We start from the raw sequence: 25,071 nt of genomic DNA, 5'->3' as shown, positions 1-25,071 counted from the left end.
GTCCTGTGTTCTATAAGAAAGCAAGCTGAGCAAGGAGGGGAAGCAAGCCAGTAAGTAACATACCTCCATGGTTTATGCATCTGCTCTTGCTTCCTGACCTGCTTGAGTTCCAGTCCTGACTTCCTTGGTGATGAACAGCAATGTGGAAGTGTAAGCTGTATAAACCCTTTCCTTCCCAACTGCTTCTTGGTCATGATGTTTGTGCAGGAATAGAAACCCTGACTAAGACACACCACATAAAGCTGTTTATTTTGAAGGTAGAAATTTAAAGTTGTTGCAATTTGAATAGACTGGAATCAAACCTTTGCTGCTGTAGCAATGGTAACTATGAAAGTATGATAGCTGCAGTAATCATTCCAATGAACCTTTTTATGCATATGTGTTTCAGAGTACAATTGCGTTGATCTGTAGCAGATTCCAAATGCCATGGACTAGACTGATTAACAGAGGTCCTGGCTTGGACTTGTCTAAGAATTAAAAGGAGGAGATAAAAATCACAGTGCAATGAGAAGTTTGATAAATGAGTAAGAATTGGAAGTGACATATAGTTTATACATGGTTGAAATTCAGGAACATGTTCTTTTATTACCAGCTCGCAGTCTGGTCTTCTGTTGCCAGTTCATGTCCTACCAATCCTGGTGGAATCCAGAGAAAGCTTGCAGTAGAAGAGTGTACAAATGAGTAGCCTAGGTTCCAAGTTATAAATGGAAAATGACTCAGACCTTGTTTTTTTTTTTTCCCTTGAGGAAGTATTTCTAAAATCATGAGCTTGGACAAAATTTTTGGGTTCTTTGTGTGTTTTTTTTTTTCCTGAAGATAAAAGACTGAGAGAAATGACTTCTAGAATTTTAAATATAAGTTGCTTTGTTAAGTTAGTCCTGAGAAATTAAGCCCTTATTCACCCCCTTTTGTTTTAAGTATTTGATTTTTTTCAGTAATAAGTGAGTTTGTTCAATTATGACTTGTCTTGGGTTATAGGGAATATCTCGAGAGAAGTGAATTTCCTAGTTGACAAAAAGAAATAAAAGGTTTAAATATATACAAAGAACTATCATCTGTGTTGATCTGTTTTAGGACTCCCACTACAGAGAAAGCAGTCAGTAAATATCTGCAAGCCACTCAAATGGGCTCACATGTTTGACCAGTAGCATAAATAATCCCTGGAAAGTTATCAACACAAACACAGTTGTATTTAGAATGTACAAAGAAATTCACATGAGTAACATCAGGTTGCCAAAGATCATTTGGATGAAGACCACAGGCCTTGACACTTCTTGAAATGGTGGAAAGCATCTCAAGGTAGAGGATAAAGTAATTCTCTGAGCTCGTACCTGTGGTAGCTGGACTTGATTTTGTAAAGCTTTAGCACATTCATGAAAGAAGGAATGGGAAGCAGCAGCCTTTCATTAAAAAAAAAAAGGACATGTTTAAGTGGTCAGAATGATGATTTCTTTCTGTGAGAGGGCAGGCAATTCTGTGAGATCTACAAAGGAAGCTTTGAATGGAGGTAAATGCTGATAACACAATGAGTCTGAGGTGTGAGCCAAGACGACTTGAAACACATCCTATTATATCTCAAAATATTTTCAATTTTCTTTTATAAACTTTGGAGAGATGGCAGACAGTTTTTGCTCATTTTGGGAGACAAATCTCCTTTCACCACCCTCTTACACTTTGTGTGAGATTCCATTACTTCCCACTCAAGCCTTTTCTCTCATAAGTCCACATGCAAGCTCTAATGCACTGTATGTATATATCAGGATGCCTTGAGCCACATAATAAGAGTCAATGAACTGGAAGGACTGATCTGGAAATGTTTTGAAGGCAAATGGGACAGCCAGAAGTTTCTTCTACTTTGTAGTGTTTGCTCCAGGAATAATAAGAGAACAGCACATTCCAGCCTCAACATGTCATGTTAATGACTCCTTGTTTGATCTATTGGCCTCATCTGAAAAATCCTCCATGTACTAGGAATTTTTGGAATATAAAAAAGATAGGTGAATTTCAGGTGCTGATGGTCTCTCTGAAGTTCTTGCATTACCTGATGTACATGTTTAAGTTTGGCCAGCTTAATCAGTGACTGATTTACCCCAAGAAGTTTGAAGACATGTATTTCAGTGGGCCTTAGGACAAAGGATATTCAGGTATAGAGATATCACAACCCCATTGAGACTGCTGCTCTCTACCCCAAGTGGAGAAAGACAAGGGTCTAATATGGTGTTGAAAAATAGCAGTCTTGTTTTGGAACACATGTTTCTGAACTTTGTAAGGGACTATTTTTGCCACTATCCCCTAGAATGTCTAAAACTGGAGTCTTGAGTGTGCCAGTTAGAAGGCTGGGATTGGTTAGCTGCAATTGACACACCAGATCTTATATCTATAATGCCTTCTATGGGGAGCCAGATTATGAAAACTATAATATAAGGTTTATATTATATGCTACACTGAGTCAAGTATGAGTTTGAGAAACCAAGTTCTTGATCTTGGTAACTTTAATCAAGGATTTATATGATCAGATAAGGAATAATAAGCAATTGTACAAATTAAATTAGAACTGGAATTTCTTGGAGTAGCTGGGAAAATCATAATATAAATTTGATCAGTATAATCTGAATCAAATATATCTGGGCAAACAAAATTTCTTTTATAATCCAATTTGATATGCCTAATACCAAGCCCAGGGCAGTCTGTTGGAAGGGGTCCACATAGAATTGTGGGGATTCTCTTTACCCCTCTTATTAAATCTAATTTTATGTCTTTGGTTATAGGTAAGTCTAATCTCGAATTAATTTTAGTGGTAGTAATCAAATCTCTCATTGTCTTTGGTTTAGGAGCACTGCTGTGGATTTGGCAGCTTGGTTGAGTCTATTATAGCTGTTATTGGGCCTGAGCATTGGAAGTCTAAGCTGACAGTGTGAGAGGACCTGTTTGTGTCATCTTGCTGCCCCCTGGCGTTAACTTTCCCATGCCCCCAAATTGGATTGCCTTTGTCATCAGTTCTAGATCACAATGATTGGCCCTTTTTACATTTTGACCTATTTTTTGGAGGCGGGGAGGGGGAGGGGGAGGGGGAGAGGAAGTCCTATTATACTGAGGTTTATTAGCAAGTTTTTGTTTCCATTATTTTTGGTAGTGTCCTCTTTTTACACATTTGAAGCACTTAGATTCTGCGCTTTATGATCCTCTGTGCCAACATTCTGGCATGCTTTTGTTCTGTCAACAGTAGTGTGAAAAGAGTAGCTACTACAGAATGAAGGGGTTTTTGCAATTAGAATGTGCATTTTCATAGGTTAACGAAAGAGATGAAGTGGCCTCCACATCATTATTATCTATTTGTCTTTATATAGCTTGTACAACACTGTACATAAAGAGCTCTGTAGAATTTTGTCTGACAGTGGAAAACTGCCTTAAGTATTAAGATCAGGGACTTTATTACATACACTTACATACCTTGGTCGATTTGGCTATTAACCTGTAGAGCACTAACAAGCTGTTGGACCACTGTTTTAATATTTTCTTGTCCAATCAATTGATTATATGTTACATTTATGAGGGGTTTTGCTTTTGATTATAAAGCATAGACAATATTGAGCAGTGGTAAGAATTGTTTTCATAAGGCATTGCTAATCTAAAGGTCACATTTCACACACATTTTGTAATAGTATTTTTTGTTTTGTTTTGTTTTGTCTTTTTTATTAGATATTTTTTTATATACAATTCAAATGCTATCCTGAAAGTTCCCTATATCCTCCCTCCGCCCTGCTCCCCTACCCACCCATTGGCCCTGGTATTCCCCTGTACTGGGGCATATAAAGATTGCAATACCAAGGGGCCTCTCTTCCCAGTAGTGGCTGACTACGCCATCTTCTGCTACATATGCAGGTAGAGACATGAGCTCTGGGGGTACTGGTTAGTTCCACCTATAGGGTTGCAGACCCCTTCAGATTCTTGGGTGCTTTCTCTAGTTTGTCCATTGGGGGCCCTGTTTACCATCTTTTTTTGTGTGTGTAAAGTGCAGTGCTTTATTTTTTTTATTCTTCATATGATTTTTTTAATTAGGTATTTTCCTCATTTACATTTCCAATGCTATCCCAAAAGTCCCCCATACCCCACCCCTGTTTTCCATCTTATAGATAACTGTGAGCATCCACTTCTGTATTTGCCAGGCACTGGCATAGCCTCATACAAGACAGCTTTACCAGGGTCCCTTCAGCAAAATCTTGCTGGCATATGCAATAGTGTCTGGGTTTGGTGGCTGATTATGGGATGGATCCCCGGGATCCATTTACTGGAAGATCCAGCAATACCTCTCCTGGGCATGTACCCAGAAGATGTTCCAAGTGGTAATAAGAACACATGCTCCACTATATTCAAAGCAGCCTTATTTATAATAGCCAGAAGCTGGAAAGAACCCAGATGTCCCTCAACAGAGGAATGGATACAGAAAATGTGGTACAATTACACAATGGAGTACTACTCAGCTATTAAAAACAATGGATTTATGAAATTCTTGGACAAATGGATGTATCTGGAGGATATCATCCTTAGTGAGGTAACCCAATCACAAAAGAAGTCATTAGATATGCACTCACTGATAAGTGGATATTAGCCCAGAAACATAGAACACCCAAGATACAATTTGCAAAACACAAGAAAATCAAGAAGAAGGAAGACCAATGGGTGGATATTTCATTCCTCCTTAGAATAGGGAGCAAAATACTCATGAAAGGAGTTACAGAGTCAAAGTTTAGAGCTTAGACAAAAGGATAGTATTTTTTAAATGGCTCTGAACCCCATTCTCTGTAATATTTTTGTTTTTATATCTCTATATATGTTATATTGGGACCCTTCATGGGCGTGGATCATCTATTGCATTGCCACTTAGCAGAGAATTAAGCAGAGGAGGTGTACTGGACTTAGGAGAGAGTTTTCTGGACCTTCCTTTTACTTTTGGTAAGGCTGTATGACTAGCTTCATCTGGTTCCAAAGGATTAAATATTTAGTAAAACTGGTCCTTATAGAACATTCTGAATCAGATATTCCATGGATGGTCAGGACACCAGGGACAACAGTTTCTAATTTTAAGATTATATTTTCATTACATTTCTTCATACCTTTTCATCCTTTCAAACTCTCCCATATACCCCTTACATACACACACACACACACACACACACACACACACACACACACAAGCATATTCCTAGATACAATCCTTTCAGTTCATATAATGCTACCTATATATATTTTTACATGTATATATTGTGTGCTCTTCCCTGAGAAAGGCTGCTTCTTAAATTTCTGGCTGTCTTCACTTGTCTATACTTCTTTGTGTGGGGTTCAGGCCTTTTGGACTTCTTTCCATTCAGTTTGAGATGCTCATTGTTGTCATCTTTGTTCAACTCTGACCGGGTCTCTCTCTCTCTCTCTCTCTCTCTCTCTCTCTCTCTCTCTCTCTCTCTCTCTCTCTGTCTGTGCCAGCTTTCCTGCATGTTGTAGGTGGGCAGGGGCAAGAGGAGGCTGGCATTCTCCCTTGAACATGTAACCACATGGCAGAAAAACCGTAGGGCCAGGTCTCCCATACTCACATGTGAGAGATTCGGTTTCTTTAAAAAAATCCAGTTATGTTATGTAAACATGTTTTTTATTTAATCCCAGGTATGGGATAAAGGGCTGCTTTAGATTATCCACAGCAGCAGACTTGTTCATGGTCTGGCAGGCATATGATTCTGTCAGCTGCAGGTAGTTTAATTCCAAGACTCTGGATACCAAATAAAATGGACAAAAAAAAATGCTATCAAGTAGTGCCTAGACACAGGGCAAAGCAAAATGAGAAACATAGTATCTAGTGCTGTAGGGGAGATGGTAGGATATGAAGGAATGAATATACTGCTTCAGGACATCCACAGAAAGTTTATTGCAGATACTGCCACTGGGTTCTTTCCCACTTTGCTTCCAGAGGGAATTTTCTATATTTTCTTCTTCCTCTTCCTCCTCCTGTACTCTGTCTCACTAAATGTTGGGAGAATATATGAGCAATTGGAAAACTTTAAATGGATATGGGAAAGGGAGAATGCAAGGGTTCACCTTAGAACCAGGCTCAACAGCAAGTTTTAGACAAGAGCACCTGAGAGTTATCAAGTTATAGGAGAAACTACTGATCTAAAAAGTGTTTGGTTCATTGACAATCTCGTTTTAAGAAAACAAAAAGTCTCATTAATGTTAGAGAAAAAGGTTTTGTTTTTTTGTGTATTTTTGTTGTTTTTTGTTTGTTTTTGTTTTTTGTTTTGTTTGTTTGTTTGTTTGTTTTTAGATTAGAAGGGGAGAAATGTAGTGAGAGTTTTGGCATTCTCCCTTTGCTTGTGCTATTTGCTTCCCAAATCTCTACCTGCATTTTTTTCCAGTTGCCTCTCATATCCCTCCATATCCCAAACCCAGCTATGTTACATAAACGTGGTTTTTTTTTTTTTTGTAATCTTAGGTGTGGGCTATGGGGCTGCTTCAGATTATCCATGGCAGCAGACTATTCACCTTGTGAATGCTCTGCTCTGGCAGGAGCATAATTTTGCTAGCTGTGAATGGTTTAATTTTGAGGACTCTGGTGAGTATATAAATGCTAGAGTGGGTGGAGGGACTCTGAAGAAGAAGAAGGAAGCTGCTGCTTCCCCGTTGATGCTCCTGGTTGCTGTTGTTGCAGTTTGATTAAAAGACATTGGAGATAACCTGACAATAAAGATTGGACTTGCCCCAAAGAAACTGTGTCTCTATTTAGCAGGAAGTAGCATGTAGAAGTCTACACCCCCTTCCCCCTTTAACATTCTTTCTCTCCTACCTAGTTTTAGGCGGGTTTGGAAGGGATTAGTTTGGAATAATGGTTAGAAGGGAGGTAGTGACAAAAGAACCCAAATAAAATAGTAAAATAAAATAGCGCCTACCCTCATATCTTCAGGCTGGCTCACCTGCTTTTCTGCCACCAGTGTCATCTCTACTGTGCTGTCCAGGTGAGGTGTAGGGCAACTCTCCTGAGAGGCGGGACCAGCTCTCCTGCTCTCTTGACTCCAGAACCAGGGCTGCCTGCTGCAGTTGGTGAGGCATGAGGTGAAGACAAAGGTATCTATCCTTCTTCCATGCCACTGCACAGATGCTGAGGGGTAGAGCCAGTTCTCCTACACTTATATCCTCAGGGCTGGCTCACCCACAACTCTGGCAATGTGCACTGCTGCTCTCCGGAGTTGCAGCTGGTTAGGGTCAGGGTCAGGATCAGGGTCAGGGGCAATTTTCCTGCTCTCATGTTCCCAGTGTCAGTTATCCCTTGATGTCAGGTGATTAATGAGGCCAGTTCTACACAGCCCAGACCAGGGATGTCTCTATAGTCTTTGGTGGTAACAGATCCCTGCTGTTGCAGGGCCACATGACAGTACATACAGTACCATGGCCTCATGTAACATAACCACCTACTCATATTAGGCTATTATTCCTCACTACCCCTGAGTCTCCAGTTCTGCCACTCTTCATTGTGCCCACACCTTCTGTTTCTCTTTCTTTTTCTCTTTCCATTTCTCCACCACTTCCTTGTTTCTCTTCATGGTGACCTGAATTCTGTGTATCTGGGGTCATCTCAGGAGTGGTCTCAGGAGTGCTAAGCTTAGTTCAGCAGCTGCCCTGCTCATGCATTATGTAGCTGGGCAGGGGTCATCTTAGGTATGTTCCCACCTTCAGGCCTGCATGGTGCAGGATTCAAATTCATCTCAGGTTAGCTCCCTGCCTGGACCTTGTGGTGTCAGTCTTGTAGTCATCTCAGGCTTGCCTTTTTCAGGGAATGTTAGTTGGGCTACTAACTATTCAGATATTCATAGGTCAGAACACTGAGCATAGACATAGTATCTCTTCTCTCTGTCACCTATTTAAACACATGGGACACAACAGCCATGCCTTCAAGGACCCTAATGTCAGAAAAAATATTAAAAAAAAACCCAGCCAATAGTTTACAAGTTTGACATTTTGGCTCCAATTACATTAAGTAAATGTTAGCTGCTGTGTCTAAGGATAGTGGTTTGAAAGAGAATGGCCCCAATAGGATCATATATTTGAATGCTAGATCCTTAATTGGTAGAACACTTTTGAAGATTATAAGATTATTGCAGAAAGTGTGTAGATGTAGAAAATTTTGGATTCTTTGGAGACTCAGTTAGGTTGTAAAGATGTTTTGCTGGGCCAGACACAGGTGAAAGAATGTTTTGCCAAAGCAGAAAAAGGTAAGAGGAAGTTTTACTAAGGCAGACATTTCAAGGAATGTTTTGCTGAAGCAGACACAGATGAGAGGATATTTTCCTGAAGCAGACAACAGAAAGAATGTACAGTATTTAGAAAGAATATGAATATGACCACAGATGGTGGGACAAGGCTTGTACATTGGTTTGCCTTGCACCACTTTGCCAGTCTTCACTGAGGATGGTCTGGTACTGGTTGGCTTTGTACCGTATTGCCATTCTTCACTTGTCATGGCATCATAGAGAGTAATGCTCTAAAGAATTTCTTATGGTATATGATATTCCAGCAGCTGTGGGAAGCCGCCCTCACATTTGCCATTATAAGATGGCGCTGACAGCTGTGTTCTAAGTGGTAAACATAATCTGCACACGTGCAGGGGCAGTTTTCCCGCCATGTGTTCTGCCTTTCCCGTAATGACAACTCGGCCGATGGGCTGCAGCCAATCAGGGAGTGACACGTCCTAGGCGGAGGATAATTCTCCTTAAAAGGGACGGGGTTTCACCATTCTCTCTCTTGCACTCTTGCGCTCTTGCACTCTTGCACTCTTGTACTCTTGTGCTCTTGCTCTCTTGCACTCTTGCTCTTTTGCTCTCTTGCTTTCTTGTTCTTGTTCTTTTTCTTGCTTTCTTGCTCTCTCTTGCTCTTGATCTGGCTCTTGCTCTCTTGCTCCTGAAGATGTAAGCAATAAAGCTTTTGCCGCAGAAGATTCCGGTTTGTTGCGTCTTTCCTGGCCGGTCGCGAGAACGCGTGTAAGAAGCAGCTTCTTGCTGCTTTCACAAACTAGCACCTATCTAGTTGAGCCTTGAAGTTTATTCTGAATCAAGCTGCTGCTGCTGGTGATTCATGTGTGGTGTCTGACAAGTGGACTGGGCTGAAGCTGCTGAAGCCTGTTTGATGGTTTGCTAGTAGATAGAAATGCTGATATCTTGACAACAAAGACTGGAATTTCCCTAAAGAACTATTTCTAAACAGTGTCCTAACAGCCTTTATTTTCTACTACCTCTGATGCATGGTGGGCTAGTAGGGAGGTTAAAGCATTTAAGAACCCTTATGAAAGTAGGTTTTGAAAATCCTAAGCCTACAGTGTGTCAATGGGAGTTGGATTTTTTTTTTGGTTTTTTTTTTTTTTTTTTTTGGTTTTTCAAGACAGGGTTTCTCTGTATAGACCTGGCTGTCCTGGAACTCACTTTGTAGACCAGGCTGGCCTTGAACTCAGAAATCCTCCTGCCCTTGACTCAAGTGCTGGGATTAATGTCATGCGCCACCATGCCCAGCTGAATTTGAATTGTAAAAGCACATACTAGGCTAATTTTCATTCTCTCTGCCTCCAACTTGTAGGTAAGATGTAAGCACTAATCTACTGCTCCAGTGACATGCTTGTCTGCCCATTGTCATGCTCCTTGCCATGATGGTCATGGACTCATCCTTTGAAACTGTGACCAAACTCCTAATTAAATGCTGCTTTTAAAATTGAGTTGGTCATGGTGTCTCTTCTAATCAATAAACAATAACTAAGTCAATGGACATGAGCTACAGGAGACAGGGAATTCCCCTACTGTAAGCAGTTAGAAGGCTAAAGTGAGAGAGTAGTGTTGGGGTCCAGGAAATCACTACTCAAACCATATGTACACAATCTCAGTTAAGCAAGAGTCATTATTGAATGCACAGCATAATACTGTATGTTCAGAACTTCAAAAAAGGACTTAGGAGCCTAATTGTAGTATTAGTTTGGTCTCAGAGTAGCCTTTTTATATGAAACACCAGGCTCCAAAGTTCAAAGGCAAACAATGAAGTGGTACAACATTTTTGGCTAACCTTCAAGCTGATTGATCCTGCATGAGGTAAGAAGGGTGCTGGACAGGTAGTGAACAGGGAAATTTCAGAACATCAAGATAACAGGGTACAAGTGATTCAACCATAACGTTTTGGCTTATTAGTAGCATTCTTCAATGTCAGTTAGAGTAATAACTTTGAACTTAATTTTACCTTGTGAGTAAAGTGGAGTCTGAATACAGAATAGCTACAGTTATGTTAACGGAGCAGGCCTCATCAAGTAGAGGCATGATGTAATTAACAGACAGCCATGGACTTTTCTTGTGACAGAAGTTGAAACAGAATCAATCTGGACTTGATTAAAAAGAGAGAGAGAGAGAAAAGGAAATAAAAGAATGTAGTGAGATTTCAGGGCTTAGGACACCTCTTCCTGATATCACTTTACCAGTTCATCTTACTTGAGACGTACAAATATCCCTTTTTCTTGGACCTCTCCAACACTACAGGCAGATAAGCTGGGAGCTTTTTGGAAAATCCTAGGCCTCTGTCACTTTTGGTGACTAAGACTTTCAAAACGTATATCCCTGATAAGTGATACATCATCAAACAGGAATCTTCAAGATATGGTTATATGCTTTCAGGAATGTATATTCCTCTCACTGACTTCTCCAAAATGTCTCACTAAAGCAATAAAGGTTTCTTGCTTGGGGCACAAAATTGCATGGCTTATATGCATTAGTGATTAACTCCAAGTTACCCACAAATCATCAGTATTGCATTAAGGGAAGTGTTCATGTATCTCTTATTCACCTGACTTAATTGTTGTCTCTGAGGTTTATTGCCTCTGTATGCTAACCTAGGCCTAATCCTACAAGCTTCTAGCCTCTGTACCATTTTCTGTAGGCTGAGAATGTTTTCAGCCTCTGAGACTTATTGCTGAATAAGCTCACCCTTTTTAATTCTTTTTGAACTACGTTGGCTGGTTCAAATCATCTGTTCTGGTTCAAATTCCTCTCCAAGCTGACCAATTAAATCTGACTTCTCTCTCAGCCTCTGACTTTTTGCTCTACTTGGCCTCAAACTAACTCTGGCAATCTGTTTTGATCTTCTGGCTCCTTCTCATTCTCTGGCTCATTCTGTCTTCACCTGTGTCTAGTTTGTTCTCTTTTCAACCTGTCTGTGTAAAATTCTCCCAGTATAACTGCCTCTTTCTCCCTCTGTGCTGCTCTCTCTTATGCTGACTCTCTTTCATCTCCCCTCTCATAAGAGTTGTGCTTATCTCATTCTCTCAGTCTTTCTCTGATTCATCACTCTGTCACTCCGTTAGAGATCATTTTCAAATATGGGTGATTTCTTCCACATTTATCTCCATTATTTTGGATTAAAGGTAGGTACCAATGGTGAGTCACACCACAACTAATGGGCATAATAAAAAGTATATAGAATGTAGTTAGAGTTTATGCAGTCTTAATGAAATGGTATTCATAGGCTCTCCTCCAAGATCCATGACTTTGATGGACTTGAGTTAGGTTTCCTTTACCAGAATGGTTTGCCTCTCATAAGTTCAATTAAAGAGCTGCTGGTTACTAGCAAGGTATGCATGTTACTACTGCAACCTTAGGGTTATCCTGTCATGATGATCATTGTGGTTCATAAGCATCATAACTAGGTAGGACTATTTGTTGCTTCCCTCCTTTGGAAGATGCATGGTTCCTTCTAGTATCATGAAAGCTAGTTCTCAGGGAGAAGGCATTCAGGTCAGTTCCTGCTTAGGGGGTCTCTAGTCCCTGAGTCTGAAGTGCATGATGTCTTGGAGACAACCAAGGGCAATTGAAATAGTCTGTTTTGATATTCTCCTGAACAGCCTGAACCAAAAGTCAAAAGAACATGAACCAAAAGTCATGTTTCATTATGTGGTTTTGTTAGATAGTCTTTGGTTGTAGGAGTGAAAAATAATTTACTAAAGGTGAAATTTTCATTTAAACTGGATAATAATATTTATATAGTGAGTTATGCATTTTATAGGTTATTTAAGTTTTTAGACAGATATTTGATTACTTCTGATGTTTAGAAACTTTTACTTTTTACCCTCCTCCTTCTTTCTGCTTTTCTGTCCATCAGTCTTCCCTGATTAGGAGTGCCCCTTTCCTATTTCCCAGATACAATGATTACATGTACTATTGTTCTCTCTATCGCTCCCACACTGACTACCTCAGCTAAGGAACCTGGTTTGAGTAGTTAATTCAGACTATGCACTCACACCTGAACATTTGGAACTAGGAGTCGCTCATGAAAGAGAGTAGTAATGTTTGGCTTTCTAACTCTGGCTTACTCAATATGTTCTTTTCTATTTCCACCCACTTACTTGAAAAGTTTATTTCATTTTCTTTACAGCTGAATAGTATTTCATAGTGTGTGTGTGTTTGTGTGTATCACATATTCATTATCTAATCATTGGTTGAAGGACATTTAAGTTGTTTCTGCTTCCTAGCTATTGTAAATAGAGCACCAATGAACATGGATGAGCATGTGTCTGTGGAATGGGATGTCCTATCCTTTGAGCATATGCCAAGGAGTGGTATAGCTGGGACATAAAATACATTTATTTTTAACTTTTACAGAATCCTGCATAATGCTTTCCATAGTGACTGTAGCTGTGTGTAGTCCTATGCAAGAGTGAATGAGAACCACCCCCCCCAACTACTTCAGCATCTTTTGTCTGTTGTTTTACTGATCTTTCATTCTCACCAAGGTAAGATGAAATCTTTGATTTGCACTTCCTAATTGCTAGGAATGATGGACATTTTAAAATACTTTTTTAAATCTATTTTTTCCTTTGTAAACTCTCTTTACGATCAAGGCTCATTTTTAAAAAGATAGGTTAGTCTGAGGCATTCTGACACAACCAGGATCACAGGAAGGACAGGCCCCAGTCAGATATAGGGAGGGCCGGTAGCACTAGAGATAACCAGATGGCAGAATTCAAGTATAAGAACATAAGCAACAGAAACCAAGGTTACTTGGCATCATCAGACCCTGGTTCTACCAGAGCAAGTCCCGGATAAACCATCACACCAGAAAAATAAGATTCAGATCTAAAATCACTTTTCATGATGGTGATAGAGGACTTTAAGAAGGATATAAATAACTCCTTTAAAGAAATACAAGAGAACACAGGTAAAGAGGAAACACAAAAATCCCTTACAGAATTACAGGAAAACACAATTAGGCAAAGGAAATGAACAAAACCATCCAGGATGTAAAAATGGAAATAAAAACAATAAAGAAACCATAAGGGAGACAACCCTGGAAGTAGAAAACCTAGGAAAGAGACCAGGAGTCATAGATGCAAGCTCCACCAACAGACTACAAGAGATAGAAGAGAGAATCTTATGTGCAGAAGATATCATAGAAAACATTGACACAACAGTCAAAGAAAGCACACACACAAAAAAGCTCCTAACCCAAAACATCCAGGAAATCCAGGACACAATGAGAAGACCAATCCTAAGGATAATAGGTATAGAAGAGAGTGAAGAGTCCCAACTTAAAGGACTAGTAAATATCTTCAACAAAACTAGAGAAGAAAACATTCATAACCTAAAGTAAGATATGCCCATGAAATACAAGAAGCCTACAGAACTCCAAATAGACTGGACCAGAAAAGATTGTTATGGTCACATAACAATCAAAACACCAAATGCACAAAACAAAGAAAAAAGTATTAAAAGCAGTAAGGGAGACAGGTCAGGTGATCTATAAAGGCAGACCTATCAGAATTACATCAGACTTCTCACCAGAGACTATGAAACCTAGAAGATCCTGGGCTGATGTCATACAAACCCTAAGAGAACACAAATGCCAAACCAGGCTACTATACCCAGAAAAACTCTCAATCACCATAGACAGAGAAAACAAGGTATTCCATGTAAAAGCCAGATTTACACAATATCTTTCCACAAATCCAGCCCTACAAGGATAATAGATAGCAAACACCAACACAAAGAGGGAAACTACACGCTAGAAAAAGTAATAAAGTAATCTTTCAACAAACTCGAAAGAAGATAGCCACCGAAACATAATTCCACCTCTAACAACAAAAATAACAGGAAGTAACAATTACTTTTCCTTAATATCTCTTAATATGAAAATTAATATTACCAACATATCCTAATTGAAATTCAAAAATATGAGGAATTAGAAATTTGTTGGATGTTACTCAGTGGTCTGTCTAATTTGGTAATTAGAGAAATAGGTCCAATATTATACAATCCATATACACTTTCTGATAGTTTGTACATGACAGTGTCTTGCTGTGTATTACATAATAGTCTTGAAATCATACTTCTCCTATCTCAGCCTCTATATTAGAAGGATTGTTTATTTGATGTTTTTATACTATACTATGGTTTTCAGAACAACAGCTTACATATTTCAAAATTATTTATACAGACAAAAGAAACATAGACAATTAAACTGAGAAGTGGTTTATAAGAGAACAACAGAGAATGAGACCTAATGTTTTGCTTGATATTTATAATTATGTATCAACTTTGAAGAAGATGACCGTATAGGCTACTCTTTTTCTGAGATGAATGCTTTTCAAAATCATCAAAGCCAATGAAACAGAATCTTACCCTCACCTAATGTCTGTGCCACTCTCCATGCAAAACCATTGTTCATTGAAACAGTTGATAAATGACTTCATGGGTAGACCATCTTAATACACCATTTCTTAAATGAATGCAACCTGTTTCCTGTGGGATGAGAATGATGATAATCACTCAAGTCTAATAGCTTTGATCACAGCAGGAAATCTGTATCCAAATAATCGTGCCTACAATTCATTTCTTCACACAGCAGAACTGTCAACTCTTAGCTTAGCTACTATGGAGGTAAAATCCTTTGGTGATGTGAGGAGCATTGAAGTATAGCCGTATTACAATGAACTCCAATGTCTAAAAATTGTTCTTATTTTGTGTTTGTACCACAGTAAGAGCCAAGATTTTAAGTTTTACTAAAAACAAAACAAAACAAAACAAACAAGCAAGCAAGCAAACAAAAAGACTTTATCTTTTTATGTTCATTTAATAACATGCCCATAATTTTTATGATTGGTAGAAAAATATATAGTGTTGACTATAATAATAAAAGATAATTTAATTAAAAAATACATGTCTATAAATTAAAAAAAGATAGGTCATTGTTTTTGAATCTTTGATTTTTGACATCTTTATATTTTCTCGATATTAATTCTGTATCAGGTACATTGGTGCTCTGTTCAGGAAATTGTCCCCTGTACTAATGTTTTCAAGGCTTTTCCCCACTGTTTCTTCTATGAGATGTGTCAATTTCTTCTATTGTATCAACTATGCCTGAAATTCTCTCTCCCATTATATTCTGTTGGTGATGCTTGTGTCTGTACTTCCTGTTCTTTTCCTCAGGTTTTCCATCTCCAAGATTCCCTCAGTTTGCGTTTTCTATATTGCTTCTATTTCTATTTTCAGGTCTTGAAGTTTTATTTGTTTCCTTTACCTGTTTAATTGTATTTTTCTATATTCATTTAAGGCATTTATTTGTTACTTCTTTAAAGGTTCAATCTCATCTTCCTGTATTTCTGAAAGAGCTTTATGCATTTTTCTCTTTAAAGACCTCTGTCATCTTCATAACATTGGATTTAAGGCATTTTCTTGTTCTTTAGTTGCGTTAGAATATCCAGGGCTTGCTGTAGTAGGCCAGCTGTGCTGTGAAGTTGTCATGTTTCCCTGGGGTTTGTTGACTGTGATCTTTTGCAGGCCTTTAGCCATCTGGATGGCCTTATTTCCTCAATTTTCCTGTTGTAGGTATTGGGCCAGCCCTACCCTCGATGATTCTGGTCTGGTGAGCTACTGGTTATCCTTGGGCTGAATGGTTCCTCATCCACCAGTCTTATGCAAGTGGGCTAAAAGTTGTTGGGAATATGAAGGTCGTCTTGGGATAGCAGGCTGTGCAGGGCAGCTAGGCATGCCCCAGAAGACTCATTGGGCAGGGAAGATGGGTTCAGGAAGGGAAGAGAATGTGGTTCTGCATCAGTGAACTTAATGAAGGTGGGTGGAGAGGTGGTGGGACAATGCAGGTCCAGCAGGGATACAGGCTGCACATCTGTATGTATATTTAAGAAAGAACAAATCCACTTGATATTTTCAAGAAGTTTAGAGTAGTGTGCTCAATCCTGCCTTGACACTGTTTACCAAGGCCTCTTTCTCCTTTTCCCATGAAGTAAAAGGGAGAGCATGAGCAACATAAAGGGCAGAAAATCCCTGCTGTTCATCATCAGACCAATGTAGTATTTCTGAATTTTTAGCAACATTAGACTCTTGGCCCAATCCCATGAGAGTAGAGGGCATAACTGAGGTGGGACAATTTGAAGGCCACTGATCTTTTCTTGTTATACCAAGTACATCAGCTCTCTTGTCTGTGAGGCCTTCAATTTATTTTCCTTGAACTTTAGGAGTTTAGGAGTTTAACTTCCTGTACCCAGAAAGACATGTCACTAGATCCAAACCCCATAGTTCTCCACAGAGCCTTGGTTATTGGGCTGCCAAAAACCTGATATTGGAGTAAAAGTAGCTGAGCAGTTCTCTGCCATGAATGAATTTGAATTGTTTTTATAGGAGGGTGTATAATAATTTTAATTTATTCCAGTAAAATAAGAATAAACTTCCCAGGAACCACATTTATTCCCTGCACTAAGGTGGAACTCTGGCCCAGTATAAATCCCAGTGTCCCTTTGGGAGGGAGTCCATAGACTCCCATGGAAAGAGAAATGGCAGGGGAGTTAAAGGTTAATATTGTTAGAGAGATGGAACAGAGGTTCAGTTCTGTGCTACCCAGAGTTGCGCATTGAAGTTGTTGGATAGTCCTCCATTAACAAATGGATTGGTGGTCTGAGGCTGTTGAATTACCCCCATTGTTTGAAGATGGACCCCTCACTCAGTTTTCCAGTTTAACGGGGGCTTTACAGTATTAGAATGCACTAGAGTACCAGAAAAGGAAGTGTAATTCTTATGAAAAAGAGACTGACATTCCTTCTTCCAATGGTATATGGTCTGACAGGGATGGCATGAGATATGAGGCTTGCCTGGATTTATGCCGTGAGTGGTAGCAGAAATATAAGATTTACAGTGCTTCCTGTACTATTGGGACATTGTTTGCTAATATGTCCTGGCTTGCCACATGAATAACATTTATGAGCTATGCCTCCTTGACCAGATTTCTCTTTTCCTTGATTAGTTAGAAAGTGAATAGTGGTTTGCCCTTGTAAAGTCACTGCAATAAGCACACATATAAGGGAGTAACCTCAGCACATGTCTTAGTAAAAATAAGAAATATTTTCTGACTTTCTGATTGGCCTCAGCAGTGATTTGAGATGCTAGGGTGGGTTGGTATGAAGGATGGACCTCCCTCTTCTCAGAGGTGAAGGGGCCATAGGAGAAGGGGCCCTGTAAGTAGAGGGGGGAGTAGAGCAGAGCACTATGTATGTAAAAGAAAGAAAGAAGGAAAGAAAGGAAGAAGGAAAGAAAGGAAGAAAGGAAGAAAGGAAGAGAGAAAGGAAAGAAAGAGGGAAAGAGGGAAAGAGGGAAAGAGGTAAAGAGGGAAAGAGGGAAAGAGGGAAAGAGGGAAAGAGAGAAAGAGAGAGTGAAAGAATGAAAGAATGAATGAAAGAAAGAAAGAGAGAAAGAGAGAAAGAGAAAAGAAAAATGATATCTTTTGGCTCAGAGCTAAAAACTACTCCATTGCCTCTGTAAGCTAAGCAATAAATTTCTCAAAAGGTTCCTCTGGTTTCTGTTTCACATTAACAAGCCATTTGGTATTTGCATTTCTCATAGACAGGCATTCCCATGCTTTCAGGGCTGAGGCTGAGAGTGTCAGCAGAGCCCCCTTAGTTAATTTTAGGGGAGCTTCCACTCTGAGCCACTCTGCCTGTGCCCATAAGGATCTCATATGTTAACTCTTTCTTTCCCATCTTCTTTACAGTCACTTTAGACAACTCTTTATGAACCAAGTCATCCTATTCAACCTTCTATAGCAAAAAATTGCCTCCAGCTAAGCAGATTTTAGCCACTTGAAAACAACCATGAGATCCACAAGAATATGCGTGTACGGGGAAGTAGCTCCATAGGCAGCTGGAGCCTGTTTTATTTTTTTTTAAGTAATTTAAAATGACAGGGGCTCCCATGAGGGATCTTCATTCCATTCTTCATTCCTCATAATCACAGGAAAGCAGCCTAGTAATTCAACCTGCTGTTGAGCCTGACACTTAGGCACAGCACATCCTAAAGTTCCCTTTGCTCTCTTTTCACTTTTTTCAGGGGGTTGTGTGGGATGTCTCACAGTCAAGCATTCTAGGAGTTCCATTTAAGTTTCCAATATTTTGCTGCCTTCCACTCCAAGTCAGTCCTTGGAGTTACAGAGACAAAGTGTGGAGCAGAGACTGAAGGAAAGTCCATCCAGAGATTGCCCCACCTGGGGATTCATTCCATATACAGTCACCAAACTCAGACAGTATTGTGGATGCTAACAAGTACTTGCTGACAGGAGCCTGATATAGCTGTCTCCTGAGAGGTTCTACCAGTGCCTAACATATAAAGAGGTGGATGCTCTCAGCCAACCATTGGACTAAACACAGGGTCCCCAATGGAGGAGCTAGAGACAGGACCCAAGGAGCTGAAGGGGTTTGCAGCCTCATAGGAGGAACAACAATATGAACCAACCAGTACTCCCAGAGCTCCCAGGGACTAAACCACCAATATAAGATTACACATGAAGGGACCTATGGCTCCACTTGGATATGTAGCAGAGGATGGCCTAGTTGGTCATCAATGGGAGGAGAGGCTGTTAGTCCTGTGAAGGCTCTATGCTCCAGTGTAGGGGAATGCCAGGGCCAGGAAATGGGAATGGGTGGGTTGGTGAGCAAGGGGGAGGGGGAGTGTATAGGGGGATTTGGGGGGGGACCAGGAAAGGGGATAACATTTGAAATGTAAATAAAGAAAATAGCTAATATTAAATACTCAAAAGGAAGGAAGGAAGGAAGGAAGGAAAGAAGGAAAGAAGGAAAGAAGGAAAGAAGGAAAGAAGGAAAGAAGGAAAGAAGGAAGGAAGGAAAGAAGGAAAGAAGGAAAGAAGGAAGAAAGGAAGAAAGGAAGAAAGGAAGGAAGGAAGGAAGGAAGGAAGGAAGGAAGAAAGGAAGAAAGGAAGAAAGGAAGAAAGGAAGAAAGGAAGAAAAGAAAGGAAGAAAGAAAAGAAAAGAAAAGAAAAGAAAAGAGAAGAACACAGGACAGTGATGTCAGTGAGGATTGGAATTTGATGAGTCCATAGAATTCTCAGAACTAGAACTAGTCCGGGCTAAACGCTCAGAGCTGGTGGTTAAGCCAGCAAGGAGCCTCAAAGTCCTAGTGAGAGGACCAATTTCCTTGTTGCCTCTACTGCCTCGCATAACTGACTGCCAAGCAACATCATCTACCATCAGTTCACTTGTGAATTGTGTCTCTGGTTAGTAGATCTTCCACCCATCCTTACTGTATACTTTGAAAAATGAGGTTAAAGACTCATTCATACTTAAACTCACCACTGACCCTTTTAAGTGTATAGGTTCCCAAGAGAAAGAACATCTGCTCTTGTATTGTGAAGCCATCAGCATTTTCAATTTTCTCTAGCTTATCTATACTTAACATATGTCCCCTTTTGTTTCTCCCTACTCTGGGCCCTAGCAACCACCATTATGTTTTTTGACTTCGTGGAGTTGAACTCTCCTGGGACTTCCTTAGTCAGTATCCCATGGTATTTGAGATAAGTTCTGTCTTGCTTACTTTTGTATTACTGTAGAGATATCATAGTCAAGACAATTCTTATGAGTGTAAGCACTTAATTGGGGACTTGCTTACAGTTTTAGAGGGTTAGTCCATGATATCATGACAGGAAGTAATGCATTCATAGCTGAGAACTCATATTTGATCAGCACTTGCAGGTGAAGAGGGAGGAAAAGAGAGAGAAGAGGGGGACAGAGAGAAAGAGAGACAGAGACAGGGAGACAGAGACAGAGAGACAGAGACAGGGAGAGACAGGGAGAAACAGAGACAGAAGGAGAATATGAATCTTGGCCTGGTATGTGCTTTAAAAAACCCCAAACTCAACACATTGACACATTACCTTTGACAAAGCAACCATCTTCCAACAAAGTCACACCTCTTAATTTTCTCAAACAACTCACTATCTAGAGACAGAGCATTCACAATACTAACCTATGTGGATAATTCTCATATATTCCACTACAGTAAACTCCCTGGCCCCCATCCACTTTGCAGCAATATTACTACACAAATGCATTCCATCCAGCTTCCAAAGTTCCTCAAATACCTTCATAATCTCAACACTGTCTCAAAGTATAAAGTCTTTCCTGAGACTCAAGCCAATTATTTAACTGATAGCATATGTAAAATCAAATAGCAGATCACATTGTTCTAATATACAATGGCAGAGAATATACATTATCTTTCCAAATTAGAAGAAAGAGGGCATTGTGAGGAAATACTGGACCAATCTAGACAAGAAGCTAGCAGGAAAATTCTAAATTGTGTCTATGTTTCAGAACAAACAATATACATGATCCTTGTTATCCAGCTTTGCTGAAGGCAACACACTTCTCTCTCAGGCTTGTTTCACACCTTGTAAGCAGATTTTGTGGCAGGTATGCTATGGCTTTTGCATCTCCCATGATTTGAAGTCCCCCAATCGTACCAGGCTTTCCTTTATAGCTTCACAAATTGCCCCCTCTGGACCTTCATACAGGGACTCTCTAACCATACAACATGCCTTGATGTTTTCCCTAACCATGGTGGGAGATTCAATAAACACTTTCTTGCATCCATCTTCACTTTAAATCCAGGACCATGTATGTGGCTGATGGTTCTATGCTATGCTGTTTTCTGGGGCAGGATTCAGACCCACTCCTTGAATTACATTTTCATAAGATTTCATTTGTTGATGACTTTCTTTGCTTACTAAGTTTCCCTTTAATTTAATTCCTTTAAAAGTTGGAAGCTTATCTAGATGATGTCTTTCCCTGAGGACATTTAGGATTCACACATTGATTCCTGCTGAGCTAATCTTTAACAAGTACCACCAAAAATTGTGCTATACATGCAGTCTATGGAATTAGTACCACCTAGAAATTGTGCTATACATGCAGCCTATGGAATTAACAAAAGATTATTAAAAGCTAAACCGATATTGCCTCTAAATGCTGCTTCTTGATCAATAAAAGGGAAGCTAACTTTTTTCTAATTATAAATTCATTGAATTTAGTAGATAGTTGATGTCAGGAATGTGAGTTCCTTTTCGTCTACCATGAATACATCCTTAAATATTCTTGGGGAACAAGGAAGAACACACATGTAGAGACTTCCTGGAAAATGCATCCTATGACTCTCTTCTGATTATAGAGGTGTAGATTTGTGGTGGAACACATTGACATGCACTATTTCTGGGAATCTAACACACATGTGCAAGCACACACATACACATACACACAAACACACAGAAAAACACAAATATATCACAGTCACCCATGAATGCATACACGCACACACTCATGTATAATAATTTCCATATATATGCTCACAAACACACTTGTAGGGGCTCATGCTTCCAATTAGTCCTTGAGAAGTAGAGGCAGAAGATTTTCAGAAGTTCAAAACCAAATGTGAGAATGAAAAGTTCTAGAAGGTCTACCTGCCTTGCAATATTGCCACAGGAGCCTTCTTAGACTTTCTTATACCGCATCTACAGTAGCAGTCCTCCAAAACAAGAACCACTCTCTTAAACAAAGCACTTTTATCCTAGTACTGTAAATCTGAGTATATTGTCCTTGTCCCAATTAACCATCCTTCACTTGTCCTGTGTGTCTTTGCAGTTCTCAAGTATTCACTGCCATCATCATGCCGTTGAAAAAGTGCCATGGCCAAATGGGAGGTTTTGCTTTGACCACTGTGGCCTGGCTACTCTGCTGCATATCCACAGGCCTCCCTCAGTGGCAAGTGTGGCACTATGAAGATCCTGTGGTCCTCAAGCCTACAGTGGCTTTAGTGGGCATGTGGAGAGCCTGCGTTTTCCACACCGACAGAAACTCCAGCAACACCAGAGTATGTTACCAATACAACTACGATGGCTCCATTCCTTTGTATATTCGAGGAAACCAGCACTTGCTGCTGGTTTCTAGCTTTCTTGGGCTTTTTGGGAAAATCACTACCATTATTGCTCTTTCGAATGTGCATATGGGAAGAGTACGGAGGAATGCCACCTGCAATCCTTTCAGACTTTCAGGCATACTGAACATCATTGCTAGCAGCTTTCTTTACCTTGCTGTTTTGTTCAATTACATAGCCATCATGAGCAAATGGGGGATTGCCTTCCCACCATCTTTCAATTTGCCTTTCCAGCCAGACACTCGGAAGATGGGAAGTGCCATGGCTTTGGCAATTATAGCTGCAGTTTTCTTTCTACTAAGTGGCACAATTTGCCTTTCTTCAAATTTAAACATAGACAAGACGCCCCGTTCCAAAATGTAAATCGATACGTTACATAGCCTTGAAATGCCAGCAAAGATAATGAGTATTCTTTACATGTCTACACAAATTTTCAAAGAACTTGAAAGGATGCCGATTGTGGCCTGCGGGAAAAAAATAATCCAGTTGACTTTCTCTTATCTTTTTTTGGCTTCTTTTGTGTTTCCTTAATGCATTATTTGGATTGTGGGCTTTTATTAAATAAAATATTATTTTATGGGTAGTATTGATTTGTGTTCTACTTGCTGTCAAAAATAGCATACAATCAATAAACCTAATCCATATTCAAATGAGTGTCAGAGTATATAAACCTCTCATACTGCTCTAGCATCAAAGGCTAAATCAGAACCTGGACTGTTACCCCCTACCCCTTCTATTCATGTCTGTCCACGGAAAATCTACACTCCTCCCTGGCTCATTACTATATAGCTAACATTTGTGGTTCTACAGACTGTAGCCTTTTTTGTTGCTTTTGTTTTGTTTTATTTTGTTTTTGTTTTGTTTTTCAAGACTGGATGTCTTGCCTTGGCTGTTCTGGACCTCACTCTGTAGACCAGGCTGGCCTCAAATTCAGAAATCTGCCTGTTTCTCCCTACTGAGTGCTTTGCATGGGTCAACGTGCCTGGCTGATTATAGCCTTCTTAATGGAGACTTAACAGCTAATATTCACACATGCAAATGAACAAACACATACCATGTTTGTCTTATTGTGTCTGAGTTACCTTACTTGGTAATTATTTTCTAGCTCCACCCATTTACCTGCAAATTTCATGATTTCAGTTTTAATAGCTGAGTAATATTCCATTCTGTAAATGTTCTACATTTTCTTTATTCATTCATCCATTAATAGCCAACTAGGTTGTTTTCAATTGATGGACATTATGAATACAGCAACAAGGAATATGGTTGACCAAGTGTCTCTGTAGTAGGATATAGCATCTTTTGGGTTTATGTCTAAATGTGGTGTAGCTGGAACTTGGCATAGGGCTCTTCCCAGCTTCCTCAATAGCCATGCTGATTTCCACAGTGCCTGTCCAAGTTTGCACTCCCACTAGAGATTCTGAAAAGACTTGAAGTTAGACACTAGCCACTGGGGGAAAAACATGATAGCTACCTGTATAAGAATAAAAATCAATTCAACTTCCTCTTTTGGGGTGTTGATTAGCTCAGATTGGGTCTTGGCGCAGTTTTTACAAAAAAAAATTGCTTTGCTGGGCTACTTTCACTTTGTTGGTCCCTCTGTGGGATACTGAGATTATTTTCTGTTTCTAAAAGTTCCTACAAGTTCTAATATAATTCTGTAAGTGTGGACACTTCTGGCTGTCCCTAAAAGGTGTGATTTAGTTTGGCTTAGACAACATATCTTCTTGAGTCCTGATTCTTTTTCTTCTAGATGCTGATTTAAACATACATATCCTTTTACCTACCTAATACTGTGGGCTTCCTTATGAAGGTTCTCCTCCTCCCTCCCCATGTGAGTGCCTGCAGACATTTGACAGGTGTAGTCTTACCTCAAAGCACTTACTTTATTCTATTCTCCGCTATATACTCCTACTCTTGCTAGCTGCCAGATTTATATCTTGGATTACAAATCTTTTCTTAAACTATAGTTATTTTTCGTTGGGCTTCAATTTGAGTCAGCATTTAAATCGTTTTATTAGTGAATCTAAAAACCACAAGAGAGAATATCTTAATTGTATTTTGGCACCTCCAGGATGCTCCATGATTCCCCATAACACTTCTTTACTGAATTTAATTTTTTGTAACAAGAGGAGAAAATAAACTCTCCCTGCAATGCTAGGCAGCATCTCTTTGGAACTCACCATGGGCTTTATTGAAGAACTTGCCCTTCAAACTGTGATTCTAACTTTTCCAGTCACTAATTAGTATTTTAAAAAGCATATCCTGGGTGGGTGGGTATGGGGGACTTTTGGTATAGCATTGGAAATGTAAATGAGCTAAATACCTAATAAAAAATGAAAAAAAAGCATATCCTGGATTCATTACTCTTGAGTCCAAACTTAAAGATCAAAGGGAAAAATGAGGAAAAATCCATCAAACTGTGAGATCATGGAGATTCTAATAGTCTTTAATTTGAACATTAAAAAGTCTTCATGACATCTACTTCACCTCTGCATTTACACACAGGCTATGAATATCCTTTCCCTATTACAACAGGCAGTTATATAAATGGAACCACTGATGTAATTTTGAGTATTCTAATAATGTCCAATGAAGATGTATCCCAGCCAGGGACAACATCTTTTTTTTTTTTTTTTAGTAATGTTAAGTGATTGTTTTTCTTTATTCCTTTTATCATTTTTCCTTTGTTTTTATTAGATATTTTTTTATCTACATTTCTTTTTTCTTTTTTGGTTTTTATTAGATATTTTCTTCATTTACATTTCAAATGCTATCCCCTTTC

General features: G+C 39.4%; 1 protein-coding gene and 1 non-coding gene across 4 annotated transcripts; one reads left to right on the top strand and one right to left on the bottom strand.

The window, feature by feature from the left end:
* On the top strand, nucleotides 1–22,933 carry Cldn34b2 (claudin 34B2). Of its 3 annotated transcripts, NM_001081671.2 has the most exons (3): nucleotides 1–50; nucleotides 12,666–12,796; nucleotides 21,995–22,933. In NM_001081671.2, the coding sequence occupies exon 3, from the start codon at nucleotides 22,020–22,022 to the stop codon at nucleotides 22,647–22,649; it is 630 nt and encodes a 209-aa protein (NP_001075140.1). In that variant the 5' UTR covers nucleotides 1–50; nucleotides 12,666–12,796; nucleotides 21,995–22,019; the 3' UTR covers nucleotides 22,650–22,933. The 3 variants fall into 3 exon arrangements, with proteins under 3 accessions (NP_001075140.1, NP_082787.1, XP_011246174.1); NM_028511.1 differs by lacking the exons at nucleotides 1–50; nucleotides 12,666–12,796 and adding an exon at nucleotides 19,438–19,575; XM_011247872.2 differs by lacking the exons at nucleotides 1–50; nucleotides 12,666–12,796 and adding an exon at nucleotides 20,677–20,770 and having other exon boundaries at nucleotides 21,995–22,855.
* Gm25429 lies at nucleotides 7,823–7,954 on the bottom strand. The gene has a single exon (XR_003953212.1). It is a non-coding gene; the product is annotated as a small nucleolar RNA SNORA17 (small nucleolar RNA).
* Nucleotides 22,934–25,071: the final 2,138 nt, after the last annotated feature.

This window comes from Mus musculus, chromosome X (genome assembly GCF_000001635.26).
Source record: "Mus musculus strain C57BL/6J chromosome X, GRCm38.p6 C57BL/6J".
NCBI lineage: Eukaryota > Metazoa > Chordata > Mammalia > Rodentia > Muridae > Mus > Mus musculus.
The sequence above is the reverse complement of the archived record's forward strand: the minus strand, read 5'-3'. Positions and strand labels throughout refer to the sequence as shown.